The sequence below is a fragment of the Garra rufa genome, chromosome 22 (genome assembly GCF_049309525.1).
Source record: "Garra rufa chromosome 22, GarRuf1.0, whole genome shotgun sequence".
Taxonomy (NCBI): domain Eukaryota; kingdom Metazoa; phylum Chordata; class Actinopteri; order Cypriniformes; family Cyprinidae; genus Garra; species Garra rufa.
The window spans coordinates 28,616,706-28,634,658 of NC_133382.1; the positions used below are offsets into that span (position 1 = coordinate 28,616,706).

The following is a 17,953-nucleotide window of genomic DNA, read 5'->3' on the forward strand; positions in this document are numbered from 1 at the left end:
CTATTCTCCCAAGACCTCGAACAACGTGTTTATATGGTTTACCCGGTGTTGGTTAAGCCTGGGATACACTGTGCGATATTATCAATCGTTGCTCTTGGCTCTAGCTCAAACTGCACGACAGAATCGCAGGGTGTAAAAGTTCGCAGCTCACGATTTATGTTCTCACACTGTACGACCCGATGCTCTTATGCGATCTTACCGCTCACACTGTGCGTCCAATATCGCACGTCGGACTTGAAACAGAAGAAGAAGAACAACAAAAACACGGTAGTAGGATGCTGACAAGGAATGATGAGGGTCACCAGAGCAAAAAGCGCTCGATCTCGTGCCTTTCCGTGAGTTCGTGTAAGCGCATGGACTTTTTTTATCTTTTTTTTTTATGATGTTATTTGTATCTGAAGAATGTTCTTTTTTTATTATTATTTTTTTTATTGAACTTTTGAAATAACAGAACATGTTGCTTCCTTCTAGTGATGGGTCGTTCTTGAACGATTCGCTCATTTTGAACGAATCTTTAATGTGACTCGGGACAAACGAGTCGTCTCGGGGAGTGATTCGTTCAGTCGCGCATGCGCAACATCCTATTACTGGAATTAGTTCACCTGTTTTTAGAGTCGTTAGGCGAGGTGAGCGAACCATAGACTAAAGTAGACATAGACTTAAATCTAAGCCCTAGCCCGGCCCTGGTCCGAGACGCACAGGCTGTAGCCCGGCCCGTGTCCGACAGCTTATCAAAAATTTTGGCCCGAGTCCGACCCGAAGCCCGTCTTTTTTTCCGCCAAACAGCTTATACTGTTACAGCCATTAAAATAGACCAGATTTCGTATTTAATAGAAAGTTTATGTTTTTTCGTTTCGGTTTTTTTATCAGAACAATTTAGAGAAAAGTTTGGAGTTTTTTGTTTGTTTGTTTGTTTGTTTTTTAAATGTAAGTTAGTTTTTTAAGTGACATCGATATCCAAGCGGTATGTGGTCCACAGTGTGTTTACTCAATTTAACCATATCAAATCAACACTTGACTAGTCTACAATGCAATTCACAGATATAAAACAAACATCAATATAGCAAAATGTTAGATTTAAAGTTTATTATCACCATCTCAGAACAAAGGCATTTCAAACAGGGCAGGCAGTTCTGCTGCGCAAAACCGGAACATACAAAGTCGCAGTGGTAAAGTAAACGAATATTGAACAAATATATAAAGAATAAATAATAATATAGAAAACTTAAAAAACACAACTTTACCACGTGGCTGAAAATCTCTCTGCGGTATGTGAGCACAGTGGAGCGGCAACAATTTCCCCCGCACTCCTTGCATTTAATAATCCAGCTCCACTCCTCTCTCACTGATGTCAGAAACACCGCTCCGCGTCAAAAAACAAAAACAAAAAAAAAAAAAACAAATTAAGTATGTTTGAAATGTAACAGTCCTGTTCATAAAATATAATAAAATAAAATAACAGGAGAGTTTCAAACATAGTGTGCAATATTTGTTCCGACCACAGCTAATAATTGTCAGCATTAAAAGAGTATTGCTGCTTTATCCAGTGCAAAGTTTGTAATGAAAATAATACGTTTTCGTCAGTTATTTTACCTACAGATCACATTATTTCTGATTTGAGTGATCCATCTCTATCAAGCTAAACAGCGGTGGTGGAGCGCTCTTGAAGAGAGTGAAAACCATGACGCTCCGACTTTTAAAAAAATCCGCTCCTTCCTCCATTCAAAATCACACCGCTCCACTCCGCGCTCCGCTCATACTCTGCTATGCGCGAGAAATCACTGGCGCTTCCGGGGACGCACGCATGAAATCATGAAATCACGCCCGATATATGTGCAAGTTATGACGTGAAAATTGGCCCGAAGCCCGGCCCTAGGGGCAAAAAAAAAAAAAAATTCGGGGCCCGACGGGCTCGGACTCAAATGCAGGGCTCTAGACTAAAGACCCAGGCAAACAATGATTTAATATTTTCTGTTTCTTATAGCATTATAGTTTTGTTTTGTTTTGTTTTGTTTTGTTTGAAGTGTGATTAACGTTTGTGTCAGCAGTAGATGTGTTAGGGAGGTTAAAGGCTAACATTTGAATTATATTTATTGTTAAAATGAACGAAATTACTCGAAAAAAGATTCGTTCATTTTGCTGAACGAGACTCAAAGGTCCGAGTCGGTAAAATGATCCGAACTTCCCATCACTACTTCCTTCACTTTCACTTTCGTGTTTGCACAGGCGCAGTGCCAGAGTTTTGGGGTAATCAGGTCGTAGACGCTCGTAGCATTGCTTCAACGGTGCGATACACTCACGAGGGCCGACCAGAATTTCAAACCAGTTTGATTTTCATCCGACCATACGATTGTCGATCGTGAGAGGGTAATCGCTTCTCGTTACCCTGTGTATACTACACGATGTGAGACGCACGAGTCAGCTGAAAATCGGCCCGATCCAAGAAATTCTCGCACGAGTGAAAAATCGTGGCAAAAAGGGTCAAAAATCGTACAGTGTATGCCCGGCTTTAGAAGGAATACATCTCCGATCGGAAAACTAACAATGAGATTAATTTTTCTACCTATTAGATTGTGTTTTTTTTTTAATGTCTACACCTACACCGACCCTAAACTTAGCCCTTACTTTAATACAAAAACAGTATTATTGTTGTACAGTGTGATAATAATAACGTTAGATTGATGTGCGCATGCCCAGTAGCGAATCCTGTCTTCCTTCTAGTGAGACATTTGATGTTTTCACAATGCTGACTCTACCACGATGTCAGTGAAATTGTAAATATCTCCTTTAAAGTGGTTAACGCTACTGATCAGTTAATGGCTTGGCATGGCTAAACATTTAAGCTAGCCTTTGTTTGTGCATAGTACTTTTTGTTTGTTTGAAAGTCGATTTTTTCTTTGCAAAGCAGATTGTGTTTGTTTGCAAAACGCTGTATTTGTTTGTTTAATTTCGGCACAAAAATAACTCCATAGGTCATAAGCTTACAAATGCGGCTCGAGCAGATATTAATGGAACGCTATTGGCTATTCAAAATAACTGGGCGGGGCTTAGCGATATGTTTTTGTTTCAGTTAAAAGTACGTCACCACATAGAATAACGCTGCGTGTTTCAAGGCACTTCAGTGGACCTTTAAGAGCCAGAGGGTGAAAATATTTTGCATTTGAAGATCAGGGTAAATTGAACTTATTTTGTCTTCTGGAAAACATGTCAGTAGCTTCTGAAGGGCAATACTAAATGAACAAAAATATGATATTTAGGCACAATAAGACAAATGTACACATCTTCATTCTGTTCAAAAGTTTACGCCCCTGGCTCTTAATGCATTGTTTTTTTCTTCTGAAGCATCAGCATCAGCTGTTCTTGGTGTGAAAAGATGGATCTCAAAATCATACAGTATTTTTTGGAAGAACAGAACTCGCTTCTCCACCATGAATAAATCGCCTTCTGAATCCACGAGTTCTATTACTGAGGTGCTATGTAAATTTATTTTTACAGACGTCCTCATCAGAAACAATTACCATCTAAATAGGGCTTTAGAGAAAACATACATCTGATATTTTCCATACTGACAAACAAGTAACATTTCTGTGTTTGTTCTTTCTCTCTCAGGCTTTAGGAGGCTGAAATGGCCACTCCTCAAAGGTGTTGGGGTCCCTCTCTTCAACTCCTCCTCTTCTTTCATCTGTTACTCAGCGAAGTGCCTCCCTGCCAGGGACGTCCATTCTTCGGTCCTCCTTCGGTCAACGTGGCTGTGGTTTTCAGTGGTTTGGCCCACCACAGTGAGATCAAGGGCCGTCTGAGTCCAGAAAACTTCCTGGACATGCCCCTGGAAGTGAACCCTATCACCGTGCTGGTGAATGACACTAACCCCAGGGCTTTACTCACACGTCTCTGTCAGACAATGGCAGCAGAGAGCCTCCACGGAGTGGTCTTTGAAGATGACGTGGACTCAGAAGCTGTGGCACAAATCTTAGACTTTGTCTCCTCTCAGACGTCCATCCCCATCGTAGGCATCAGTGGAGGGTCTGCAGTAGTCATCCCACATAAAGTAAGTGTTTGAACGATGGCAGAGGTAGATCTTAGGGATCTGTCAGCTGAAAGGAAGAAGGTTTAATAAGTAATGGGGATTTCCTGAGATCACAATCCATTCAACACTTAAGTTACTACGAAAGGATTGTCCTTGAACTAGAAACCTTTGAATCACCTGAAAATATATTTGAATTAAGTTTATTTTTTTTTACAGGAAAATATATTTATTGCGTTTATAGAGTAATAATAATACAACAACAAAATCCCCTGAGCTTTACTTATCATACGAAGTTGAAGTCAAAAGTTTACATACACCTTGCAGAATCTGCAAAATGTTAATTATTTTACCTAAATAAGAGGGATCATACATAATACGTGTTATTTTTTTATTTAGTACTGACTGAATAAGATATTTCACATAAGACGTTTACATATAGTCCACAAGAGAAAATAATAGTTGAATTTATAAAAATGACCCTGTTCAAAAGTTTACATACACTTGATTCTTAATACTGTGTTGTTAGCTGAATGATCCACAGCTGTCTTTTTTTAATGGTTGTTCATGAGTCCCTTGTTTGTCCTGAAAATGATAACTGTCCGCTGTTCTTCAGAAAAGTCCTTCGTGTCCCTCAGATTCTTTGGTTTTTCAACATTTTTTTCTATTTAATCCCTTTCCCACAATGACCGTATGATTTTGAAATCCATCGTTTCACACTGAGGACAACTGAGGGACTTGTATGCAATTATTACAGAAGGTTCAAAAGCTTGCTGATGCTTCAGATGGAAAAGTTATGCATTGAGAGACAGGGGTGAAAACTTTTGAATGGAATGAGGATGTAAACATTTTTCTCATTTTGCCTAATATTATATTATAATATAATATAATATTTTTTCATTTTTTCTTGTTCCCCAGAAGACAAAATAAGTTAAAAGTTATCCTAATCTTCAAATTCAAAAAGTTTTCACCCCCCCAGCTCTTAATGAACCTTCTTTATTAGTTGCATATGAGTCATTCAGTTGTCCTCAGTGATGGATCTCAAAATCATACAGTCATTGTTGGAAAGGGTTCAAATACACAAAAATGTTGAAAAACCCAAAGAATTTGTGGGACCTGAAGGACTTTTCTTTTAACTGTTCAGGACAAACAATGGGACTCATCAACAACTATCACTAAAACAACACAGCATTAAGAATCAAGTGTATGTAAACTTTTGAACATGGCCAATTTTATAAATGAATCTATTATTTTATCTTGTGGACTATGTAAACAATTTATGTGATATATTTTCAAGTAATAAATATCATAGATTTTGTATGATGCCAGCTTATTTTGGTAAAATAATGAACATTTTGCAGATTCTTCAAGGTGCATATAAATTTTTGACTTCAACTGTATGTATTTCAAATATCAAATCAAGACTTAATCATGTGTATCTGTGAAATCATTTCAGGAACGCTGTTCGCACAGCTCTTATTAGACACAGCGTGTCTAAAATAACTGCTGTGAGGTCGAGAAACGTTAGCATGTGCATGTGGTTTGTGTGTGCATTTTTCATCGAGCCCCCTGCAATGATATGCTATTGAACAGCTGTGTGGAAAAGTGATTTTGTGAGGTGTGAAAATCAATAGGTGTTATGATGTATAACCAGCGACCAACAGTTGTGTCCCATTTTCCTCTGATTACTGAGGTGTGGAAACTTCTGAATAACATCAAGAAATAATATAAAATTGCAGCTGTTAAATGTACATTTTCAAGGCAACTACAGACTTTCATGACAGTAATTTTCTATACAGCGTGTGTAGCTACGGCGTTTTGTGTACATTTATTGAGTGTCTAGTGGCAGCTTCAACTGTGAATGAAGTAAAAACACAGTCTTATCTATTATTGAAAGGAACAAACACAAAGCAGTCAGAACTATCACATAAATGTCTTTGCTTTCGCTTTTGAGAAACTTCATTATTCCATCCCTGCAGTCCACAGTTGAAAACCAGAAAAGCCATACAGGTTTGAAACAACGTGAGTTTGAGAAAATCATGACAGAATGATTATTTTTAACTTAACTAATTCTTTCATTTGAACAATTCTTACTAAAGGCATATGCAGTTGTGTCGCTTTTTTACTATTAGTGTGGATTTTGCAGAATCTGATATGTGAAATCCACAATGCACTAAAAAGTAAGCTTTTTAGACAGTAAAACAATCATTACGCACACAGACTGGCAAAAGATGTATATCTTTAAATGAGAACACACAATAGCCCTTGATTTAATGGGACAGATGAGTATCTTCAATACCATCTAGAGAGTGGAGGACTCCTTCCTGCCCAGCTGTCATTTTTCAAATGCTTTTCGCACGATGTGCAGAAAAATGTTGATAAGATGTATAAAGTGGAACAGAAAGCCAAAAATATGCATTTGTCTCCAATGCCAGATAGTTGTGTAGGAACTGGATTAAAATAAAGCATTCTGGAATGGAGTGTGAAATATAAAGATCCTGAATAATTTGCCAAATCTTTTGAACAGCCCAGTGACCATGTTATTTTTAATAAAGAGCACTAAGGAAAAAATCTCTTGCTTTTTTCATATTTATCATTTCCAGTTCTCATTTATCTAACAAAGTTATAATATTTTGGACAGAACTCAAAAAATCTAATATCAATCAAATTAGAAATAGCATAAAGCTGTGAACCATATTTCATGGCACTCTGAACAACCACACTTTCAGATTATGTATTAGGTTTTTAATCTCCTTTGAGAAATGCATGCATATCATATCATATAAATTTGATGCGATTATACCAGTCCTTTTGTATAGGCATGTGGTGGGCGGAGTCAGGGACATACGACAGCCTGTTCTACTTTATTCGAATCTGGTCATGCTACAGCATGACAAACCAATGTATGTTGCACATGTAAATCCCATGCAATTGAATAAGCTGTTCCCGATTTTTTTTTTCTTGCATGAGGGATTGGACTGGAGGTCGCAAACATCTGGTACGGGATTTCTCTTGAAATCCTAGTAGCATGAGACACTGTGTCAATGGCCAAGTGCCTTCCAAATAAATAAAGTGAGCTTAAAATATCACCTTTTGGGGCAGAGCTTCCCTTTTTTGGTGAGTGCTAGCACCAGATGTTAGTCTGAACATAGCCTAATAGCATTAAATAATATTTCTATTTATTTTAATATTATTTAATGATATATCTCTCTCTCAGGGTTTCACCCACAAATTAAAATTCTGTCATAATTTACTTAACATCATGTTGCTTCAAACCTGTTTGACTTCTGCAATTTTTTAAGAACATGTTGAACAAATGTTGGTAATCAAATTGTTTTGGTTATTATTAATATTAATCCTCTAGTCTTGTATGTTCCACAGAAGAAGGTAAGTCAGACATTTTTAGAAAGACATGAGGATGAATAAATGTTGACATCGTTTTCATTTTTGGGTGAACTAAAGCTGTAAGGTACCCTTAAAGGGATAGTTTACCCAAAAATGAAAATTACTTATTAATAAATTATTTACCCTCATGTCGTTCCAAACCTGTAAGACCTTTGTTCATCTTAGGAACACAATTTAAGATATTTTTGATGAAATCTGAGAGCTCTCTGACCCTCCATAGACAGCAAGTGTCCTACCATTTTCAAGGTCCAGAAAGGTAGTAAGAACATCGACAAAATAGTCCATCTGACATCAATGGTTCAACCGTAATTTTATGAAGCTACGAGAATGCTTTTTTGTGTGCAAAAAAACTAAAATAACAATTTCACGTCACCCTAGCACCATTTTGGAGAGAACCATGATGCATGTGCATGCTTTGATCTGCACGTAAAAATCCTTCAGGTCCCATAAATTTTTTGGTTTTTCAGCATTTCTGTGTATTTGAACCCTTTCCAAAAATGACCATCATTTTAAGATCCATCTTTTCATACTGAGGACAACTGTGGGACACATGTGCAACTATTACAGAAGGTTCAAATGCATTAAGAGCCTAGGGGTGTAAACTTTTGAACTGAATGAAGATATGTACATTTTTCTTATTTTGCCTAAATGTCATATTTTTTTCCATTTACTACTGCCCTTCAGAAGCTACAGAAGATACCAGAAGATTTCCCAGAAGACAAAATAAGTTATATTTACCCTGATCTTCAAATTCAAAAAGTTTTCACCCTCCCGACTCTTAATGCATTGTGTTTTCTTCGCATCAATGAGTTTGAACGTTCTGTAATAGTTGCATATGAATCTCTCAGTTGTCCTCAGTGTGAAAAGATGATCTCAAAATCATACAGTCACTGTTGAAAAGGGTTCAAATACACAAAAATGCTGAAAAACCAAAGAATTTATGGTACCTGAAGGATTTTTCTGAAGAAGAGCGGGCAGTTTAACTGTTCAGGTTAACTATTATTTTCTCTTGTGGAATATATGTAAACTTTTATGTGGACTTTTATGTGAAATATCTTATTCATGTCAGTACTAAATAAAAAATAACATGCATTTTGTATGATCCCTCTTATTTTGGTAAAATAATTAACATTTTGCAGATTCTGCACAACAACTTTTGACCTCAACTGTGTCTTTATTTTTGTTACGAAGATGAATGAAGGTCTTACTGGTTTGGAATGATATGAGGGTGAATAATTAATGACAGAATTTTCATTTTTGGTTGAACTATTCCTTCAAGATACTGTACATGGTACCCATTGAAGCCCATGGGACAAATTTCATGCCCAAAGTGTACATGTAATGCTTATTACCAAAGTCCTGGAGGGATCATGCCATTTTACTGCTTGAGTGCAAGTTTTTTCCAGACATAAAACACGTTTTGACTACTACGGCATGACTTCGAAATGGTCTTGTCAAGGCTCGTGAGTGCTAATCGCTGGAGAGCTGAGTCCGGGTGATTTTGTAACTTCTTAAAGAAAGAAATCTGGCAGAGAAGGAGGACCGGTGAGTCCCAGAGCACCTGACATTCACAAGCCCTCTCTCTCTCCAAGAGGTAGCCTACTTTAACCACAGAAGTTATTTGAAGGACACCGGATCAGTCTGTCAGGAAAGGGGAAAGCTCTAGTCAGAAGGAGTCTTGGGAGAATGTCTCTCGGCTCCTGACACTCCCAGACCTCCACACCCATTTTTCTCACTTTGGAACTTAATTGGACACCACCTCCTCCGGTACCTTTGAGTCATCTCATGCTGTGCGGTGGAAGTAAATGCGGTTGGCAGTGTAGGGCATTAGGACGCTTGCTTGCTTTGAGGTTAACTAAGTGCAAGTGAAATTAAAACAGCACTTAATAGATCACTTTATTTCTTACATGCACAATTGCAGCTTGGTATTGACACTAAGTGTGATGATTCACACATTTTCATATGCAAATTTAATTGTGTGTAATTTTTTTTTCAAAGAGCGCATCACACCGGCATAATATTGAACAGCTGCATGGACAAACGAGTATTAGGTGTCAAGTGTAAATCTATTCAATGGGATTACAGAAAGAGGAATAATGGTTAAAAAGTCAGGCAATAAATCAAGTCTGCTACGCGTGGCTGTGGTACAGATAGGATCAATAGTCTAGTGAATTGTCTTTGCGTTGTAAATCCAATTCTCGTATCTCATACTTTGGAATGCGTTCAAGGTTAATGTCGCTCAGTAATACATGTTATTTCAATGGTATGAGAAAGTCTCATGTACCATGATTGAGTTACTATGGATCTCCTGTGTGTGTTCAACAACCTGTAAAACTGAAATGCAGAAAATTATAGGGCTGTGTGAGTTATAGTTGCCATCAGAAGCTCATTCATTGAAAATTTAAAACATACACTACCTTTCAAAAGTTTGGGGTCGGTAGGAGTTTTATGCTTACCAAATAATATGGAAATATATATATATAAACCTATATAATATACAAATATATGGTACTCACATTTGTGTGTTTTATTATTATATATATCATATACACTACCAGTCAAAAGTTTTTGATGTTTTTTAAAGTAGTCTCTTCTGCTCACCAAGCCTGCATTTATTTGATTCAAGGTACAACAAAAACAATAAAATGTTGAAATAATATTTTTACTACTTAAAATAACTGTTTTCTATTTGAATATATTTTAAAATGTAATTAATTCCTGTTATTTTAAAGCTGATTTTATTTTATTTTTATTTTATTTATTTTATTACTCCAGTCTCATAATTTGTTAGAAATCATTCAAATATTCTGATTTGTCGCTCTAAAAAATATTTATTATTATTATTATTATGTTGAAAACAGCTGAGTTGAATTTTTTTTTCAGGTTTCTTTGATGAATATCAAGTTGACAAGTACAGCATTTATCTGAAATAGAAATCTTTTTAACATTATAAATTTCTTTATCATCACTTGATTAATTTGAAGCATCCTTGCCAAATAAATGTATTGATTTCTATAATTTTTTTCTTAAAGAATATATACTGACTCCAAGCTTTTGAATTATATTGAATTGTATAATGTTACAAAAGCTTTTTACTTCAGATAAATGCTGATCTTTGGATCTTTCTATTCTTTAGAAAATCCTGAAAAACAAAATGTACTTAACTGTTTTAAATATTAATAATAATAATAATATTAATAATGTTTGTTTAACAGCAAACCAGCATATTAGAATGATTTCTGAAGGATCATGTAACATTGAAGACTGGAATAATGATGCTGAAAATGTAGCTTTGATCACAGGAATAAATTAAATTTTAAAATATATTCAAACAGAAAACAGTTATTTTAAATAGTAAAAATATTTCAAATTTTTTGCAGTACTTTGGATGAAATAAAAGCAGGATTTTGAGCAGAAGAGATTTAAAAAAAAAAACATTAAAAATCTTACTGTTCAAAAACTTTTGATTGGTGGTGTAAGTTTATATAAGTTATAAACTTTCATCATCAAATGCAGAATAAGTATCTTCTGTCTTGATTCTACAGGCTGAAGGCTCTACTTTTCTCCAGATGGGAGCTTCTATAGATCAGCAAATAAATGCGATGTTCAAAGTGATGGAGGAGTACAACTGGGGTAACTTTGTGGTGATAACCAGCTTGTATCCTGGCTATGAGACCTTCGTGGACTACATCCGCTCCTTCACAGACACCAGCTACTTCCTGTGGGAGCTGCAGGATGTGCTGAGCTTCGAGATGTCCGTGGGGGCCAACGACATCCGCACACGTAGACTACTACAGCAGGTGGACTCGCAGGTATATCTAGTGTACTGTTCCCACGAGGAGGCACAGTACTTGTTCAGAATGGCCTCTGATGTGGGGCTGCTAGGGCCTGGATACATCTGGGTCGTCCCTAGTCTGGCTGTGGGGAACCCTGAAGTATCCCCTCCAGACAGTTTCCCAGTGGGCGTCATCAGTATTATCACAGACCGCTGGAGGAAAACATTGCGGCAGAGGGTTCGGGAAGGAGTCGCAGTCATAGTAAAAGGGGTGCACAGTTTCCACAAGTACAGAGGATACATTCCCGAGGGTCACATGGACTGCAATAGTCCTGTCAAATCGCACGCCAACAATTCTCTCTTCAGGTAAGACTTTTTCAGATTTTTAAAAAGCACCTGTTTGTTACAGAGAAGTATTTAAAACCCATGTCTTTCAAAAAGAGAACTTATTATGGAAGGAATGTATTTCAAATATTATTTAAAAATATACATGCTCAAATGATTAGACAGTTCATTTCCAGAATAAAATTTTCTGACAATTTACTCACCCCCATGTCATCCAGGATGTTCATGCCTTTCTTTCTTCAGTCGAAAATAAATTAAGGTTTTTGAGGAAAACATTCCAGGATTTTTCTCCATATAGTGGACTTCAGAGGGGATCAATGGGTTGAAGATCCAAATTACTGTTTCAGTGCAGCTTCAAAGGCCTCTACACGATCCCATTCAAAAATTGTCTAGCGAAACAATCTGTCATTTTCTAAAAAAAAACTGTATAAACTTTTTAACCACAAATGCTCGTCTTGCACTAGCTAGACCTCACACATTACATAATTATGCACGCATGACGTAGGCAGAAATACCAACCAAGTGTTTACACGTAAATGTGCAAACAACGTCAAACTCCCTTTACAAAAAAAGGTAAAACAATGATGTTGGCCAATTTTGAAGTTGGAGAAGAAAATGAGAGAATATTTCGCCCTACACTACCTTGAACCTTAGTACACAAACGAAGAATTAACCATGCGTGACCTTTCCTTTCTAGTGCCATACAAGCATTTGTGGTTAAAAGTTTTTTTTTTTTTTAAGAAAATGACAGATTTTTGTGCTAGATAAGACCCTTATTCCTCGGCTGGGATTTAGTTGAGGTCTTTGAAGCTGTACTGAAACTGCAATTTGGACCTTCAACCTGTTGGCCACCACTGAAGTCTACTATATCGAGAAAAATCATGCAATGTTTTCCTAAAAAAACGTTGGTGATTTTTATTTTTTATTTTTATTTTTTTATTATTTCTTTTTGACTGAAGAAAGAAAGACATAAATATCTTGAATGATGTGGGGTAAGAAAAATTATCAGGAAATGTTTATTCTGGAAGTGAACTAATCCTTTAAGTGCAAACTCAATGCAATGTTTTTGGACAAATAATTGCAATTAAATGAAAATGTATTATTTTTCAATTGATATTAAATACAGTTAGGTTTTTTAACCCACCCAAGTACATTTTATAGTTAATGAAAATACACTTTAATTTAATTTCTTTCTTTTGAAAATCTTTTTAATGTTGTATTATAGTCATTTAGACACAGAATGGATTTTCTTTTTCCTGAAAATGCAAATGTTATCACATTGGATTCAAATTTGCCACCTTCTTATACTTGTGGTGGTCCCAGTCAAAAATATTTGGCCTACAAAAATTGCTTAGAAAATTTCTTTGATAAATATTGGAATCAACTTTTTTATATATATATTTTTTCTTTCAAATAGCACAGGTTTTGCATTTATTAACTCTAATTTGAGAGTTGGCAAAATCATTTACACATTTTTTTTTTTTTTTTTTTTACTTAAAATAAGCTAAAAAAAAAAAGCTTTGGTTATAATATAGTATAATAAGAGATTTACAAGATTGGTTATTTTACACATAAATGGAATATCAAAGAACAAACTGTCAAATGGTAATTAATTATCCTGCGTTTACTTTAGTATGTTAGTCCGTGTGTCTAAAGAAATGCACTTCCTCATCATTTATTCACCCCTACATCATCCAAGTTGTTCATGTCTTTCTTTCTTCATTCCAAAAGAAATGAAGGTTTTTAAAATAAACATTCCAGGATTTTTCTCCATATAGTGGACTTCAATGGGAGCCAATGGGTTGAAGGTCCAAATTGCAGTTTCAATGGAGCTTCAAAGAGCTCTACACAATCACAATAAGGGTCTTATCTAGTGAAATTGTGCATTTTCTAAAAAAAATAAAAATGTATATAATTTTTTTTTTTTTTTTTTTTTACCACAAATGCTCATCTTACACTAGCTCTGCGATTTACGTCTGCGACTTCACGCATTACATAATGACGTTGGAAAGGTTATGCACGGTTAGTTTTTATTCTGTGTACTTCGGTTCAAAAAGCTTGGGAGGGGCGAAAAACTTTAAAAACGTCCAACGTTGTTTTACCTTTTTTGTAAAGGGTGTTTGACTTTCATTGCACGTTCGCTTTGTAAACACTGGGTCGGTACTACTACTTAACCTTTCTAATGTGACTACAAAATGCGTGAAGGCAAGCATTTGTGGTTAAAAAAGTATATAAATTTTCATTTTCTTCAGTTTCGCTAGATAAGACTGGGATCGTGTAGTGCCCATTGAAGCTGCACTGAAACTGCAATTTGGACCTTCAACCCGTTGAACTTCCATTGAAGTTCACTATATGGAGAATGTTTTCTTCAAAAAATTTTATTTATTTTTCGAATGAAGAAATAAGGACATAAACATCTTTGATGACAAGCTAAGGTGAGTAAAAATCTGTACATTTTTATTCTGTAAGTAAAGTAATCCTTTAGGTAGCTGTTTAATTAATTTATATAATATCTCTTACTATTGTGGTTTATTAATCTTCATTAACATCAATAACATCATCATTAACATCATGTCCTTAAAAAAACCTATATCGTAGACATCCCTTTGGAGTATCTGTGTACTCTGACTGCCAGTAATATTTTATGAAGCTGTCATATACTTAGTCCTCCCTTGGCCAGCATTGCCCTATTTTTTGTCAAATGTGTTGATCACATCAAATTGAACAGGAAAATGTGGGCGTCAAATTTACAAATCCTCAAAATCCTGTCATTTTTAATTCTCGCAGCTTAGTTTGCCTCTGGAGATTTCATCATAAACAGCTTCCCAGACAAAACATTGCATTCTTGTGCTTTTCCACGTGGTCTTCCTCCGTCGTAATGAGACTGGGAGATTCTCCAGATTTCCTTGTTAAATCTGCCACTCACCTGGGAGTCACCGTCCTCATTAATTAGTGTTCCAATTGCCTCTCCGAGCTTTCTGTGATCAAGCGTATCAGAGACACATGAGTGACTGGGTCCTCCATCCGGAATGTTCCCAGGCTTCGCTGCTGTTCAGGTGTCTGGCCATCTCTATAGCTTAAAAAGAAACATCTGTCAGAAGACAGTTAATAAATCCAGACCTTCTTTTCAAACGTGTGACTGGTTGGGCAGTATCAAAGAATTCATAAGGTGGCAAGAAAGAAAATATTCTCTTGGAAAAACGTTTTATCAGTAGGATGGTCTGAGGTGAAATTGTAAGATGGGTTGATGAAAAAAAAAATCAAATTTACTTACCTTCATGTATCTTCACATGGTTCTTTTCAATGCAATGAAAAAAACAATAATGAAAAAAGGGCCATAGAAGATGTTAACTCAAATCAGTGAGAACTGAATCATTAAATTAATTAATGACTTAATCAAATCTCATTTCAGTTTCAGATCATGTGGCCTCAGAAGTTTTGGAGTTTAGGAGGACTCATTTTATGTTGTTGTTTTTATTTTTTGGTTTTGTTTTCAGACAGGTTGAACTTTTCACTCCCATTATATGAAAAAAGATCTGAGTGAAGTGACATGAGGGTGAATAAATAGTGACTAAGTTTTCATTTTGGTAGGAACTATTGCTATTCAAGTCATTTACATTCATATTTAGTGCATATTTGTCCAGCATAAAACATTCTCTCACATCAGTGAGATTGAATAGTTGTTTGTGAGCTTTGTTTTCAAAGTAGCTATAAATCCTAGAGATTGTGGATAAGATGGATATACAGCTGTGTATTTGAACTCCTGTCAAGATTTTTTTGTTGATAGTTGTTAGTCATGATTTTATCCATTATGAATTATCAATGATGTTTGTATAATGCTAGCTGCTGCTGCACTTTTGCATCAGTAAAATTGAATGACATTGTTAAATCCTGCTCCACCCGCAGATGGTCCTATAAGTGAACAATTCGTTTAGGAAAAATGTTCAGGTCTATGAGACAAAGAGGATTAAAAGAGAGAGAATGAATACTGTAAATGTATTAGTGTCTGTACGCTCTGATTTATATTCATTTGACTTAGTGGAGAAAAAAAAAATGATAGGCTTGTATTTGAAATGTCCTCCTTTCTCTGCCTAATAGTCTTCTGTCTCATTTCAGAGATGGATAAATCCAGGCAATTGTACAATCACTTAAAATTCAAATCTACTTTTTTTGGGTCTACTAATTTAAAGCTGCTAAATTTGTTCTGTAGGCATATGCTAAATGTGTCATGGGAGCATAAGGACCTCTCCTTCAACGCTGATGGCTATCTCACCAATCCTTCCATGGTGATCATTGCTCTGGACAGAGAAAGACACTGGGACAAGGTAAGTCTGATAAGAAGTAACAGTAATAATTTGAAAATTTTAAAAGCATTTAAAGCTAGAATAGGAAACACACAGCTGGAGATGGAGTCTTTTATCTCTTCCTTATAGAAGTAAGTGGTTGGTAGTCATATCTCTCTATTTCTGGAACACCTATTAGAGTAACAGTACAGATAATGTAATGTCTCAGAAATTTCAATTGGCTACATTGTACTTTAGTGCCATTGGGTGGTAGAGCATAGCACTAGTGACACTAAGATTATGGATTTGAATGCCAACTTTTTGGGATGCACAACTGTTCTCAACATTTTTGTTCTCACAGTTTCTTGAACACCAAATTAGCATGTTAGAATGTTAGAATTATCAATGCTAAAGGAATAGTTCACCCGAATATGACAATTCTGCCATTAATTACTCACCCTCATGTCGTTCCAAACCTGTAAGACCTTCATTCATTTTGGAACACAAATTAAGATATTTTTGATGAAATCCGAGAGCTTTCTGACCCTGCATAGACAGCAATAAAACTGACACGTTCAAGGGCCGGAAAGGTAGTAAGGATATTGTTGAAATAGTCCATGTGACGTCAGTGGTTCAACCTTAATTTTATGAAGCTATGAGAATACTTTTTGTGCGCAAAGAAAACAAAACAAAAAAAGGACACGCATCATGGTACTGTCGAGTATGTGTCAAAGACTGGAATGAAAGAAGAAATTGTTGAATAAAGTCATTATTTTGTTTCCTTTGCACACAAAAAGTATTCTTGTTGCTTTATAAAATTAAAGTTGAACCACTGATGTCCCATGGACTATTTTAATGATGTCTTAAAGGTTTAGTTCACCCAAAAAATGAAAATTAGCTCATTGTTTACTTACCCTCCAGGCATCCTAGATGTATATGACTACCTTCTTTCAGAAAAATCTACACTCTTAAAAATAAAGGTGCTTCACGATGCCATAGAAGAACCTTTTTTGTCTAAATGGTTCCATAAAGAACCTCTAACATCTGAAGAACCCTTCTGTTTCACAAAAGGTTCTTTGTGGCGAAAGAAGGTTCTTCAGATTATAAAAAGGTAAGAAAGAGATGGTTCTTTAAAGAACCTTTGACTGAATGGTTCTTTGTGGAACCAAAAATGGTTCTTCTATGGCAGGGGTTCTCAACCTTTTTTAGGCCGGGCCCCCCTCCTGCTTCGGTCAATTTTGCAAGGCCCCCCATACCTGACATTTCCTCTAAAGATGTTTATTTTTAAACCTGTTTTAATAACCAAAACATTTGTTTTGCCTTTTTATTCTTCTACTGCATGTTATAAAAAATAAAAAAAAAAATTCAAATTAACTTTAAATTAAAGCTATTCTTTTGAATTTAAAAGAAAACCCTCTGCTCTGTTCTAACATTTTAACACACACATATACATATACATATATGTATATATATATATATATATATATATATATTAGTGGTGGGCCGTTATCGGCGTTAACGTGCTGCGTTAACGTGAGACTCTTATCGGGCGATAAAAAAAATATCGCCGTTAATCTATTCTCAAAGTTGGGTTGGGAGCTGGGTCTAAACTACGTAAGATATGATGACTTTCACTTTGATATTTTAGCGCGGATGGCGTATACCTATATGAATTGCACTGTAGGAGGCGGGAACGAGTCTTCAACTTCTGTGAAATTACCACATCAAATGAGACGTGCAGACATGAAGTTATGAAGCCGCTTCAGGGCAGGTGCGTGCGTTGTTAGACCCTTTTTACTGGGGCACGTGTCCCAATGAAAATCTGCTGTGCCCCAGTAAAATCTCAAATTTGAGTTATAATTTACTTTGATAATCCCGAAATAAAGACATTAAATTATATGCAACAACTGAATTGACGCTTCTAAAAGCAACGCAGTTTAATCAAAGCACGGAGAAATCCATGCCCGTGCGCGTCTGTGTATTTACCGGGAACGCGCACGTCGTGCAGCCTTTTGCGCAGAAGTACTTGGTTACACAAGTTTGTATAGGTAATTATGTTGTAAATGCAATTGTCAAGCAGTTTGTGATGCATTTTGGAAACAGGAGATGAGCACCTAGTCT

General features: G+C 36.0%; 1 protein-coding gene across 1 annotated transcript in view; it reads left to right on the forward strand.

The window, feature by feature from the left end:
* The first annotated feature begins 3,625 nt into the window (after positions 1–3,625).
* Positions 3,626–17,953, forward strand: part of grin2cb (glutamate receptor, ionotropic, N-methyl D-aspartate 2Cb) — a 44,884-nt gene continuing 30,556 nt past the window's right edge. Inside the window, exons 1-3 of the mRNA XM_073828347.1 lie at positions 3,626–4,048; positions 10,975–11,570; positions 15,760–15,874. Coding sequence (XP_073684448.1) covers positions 3,626–4,048; positions 10,975–11,570; positions 15,760–15,874 — 1,134 coding nt within the window. The remainder of the gene's footprint in view (positions 4,049–10,974; positions 11,571–15,759; positions 15,875–17,953) is intronic.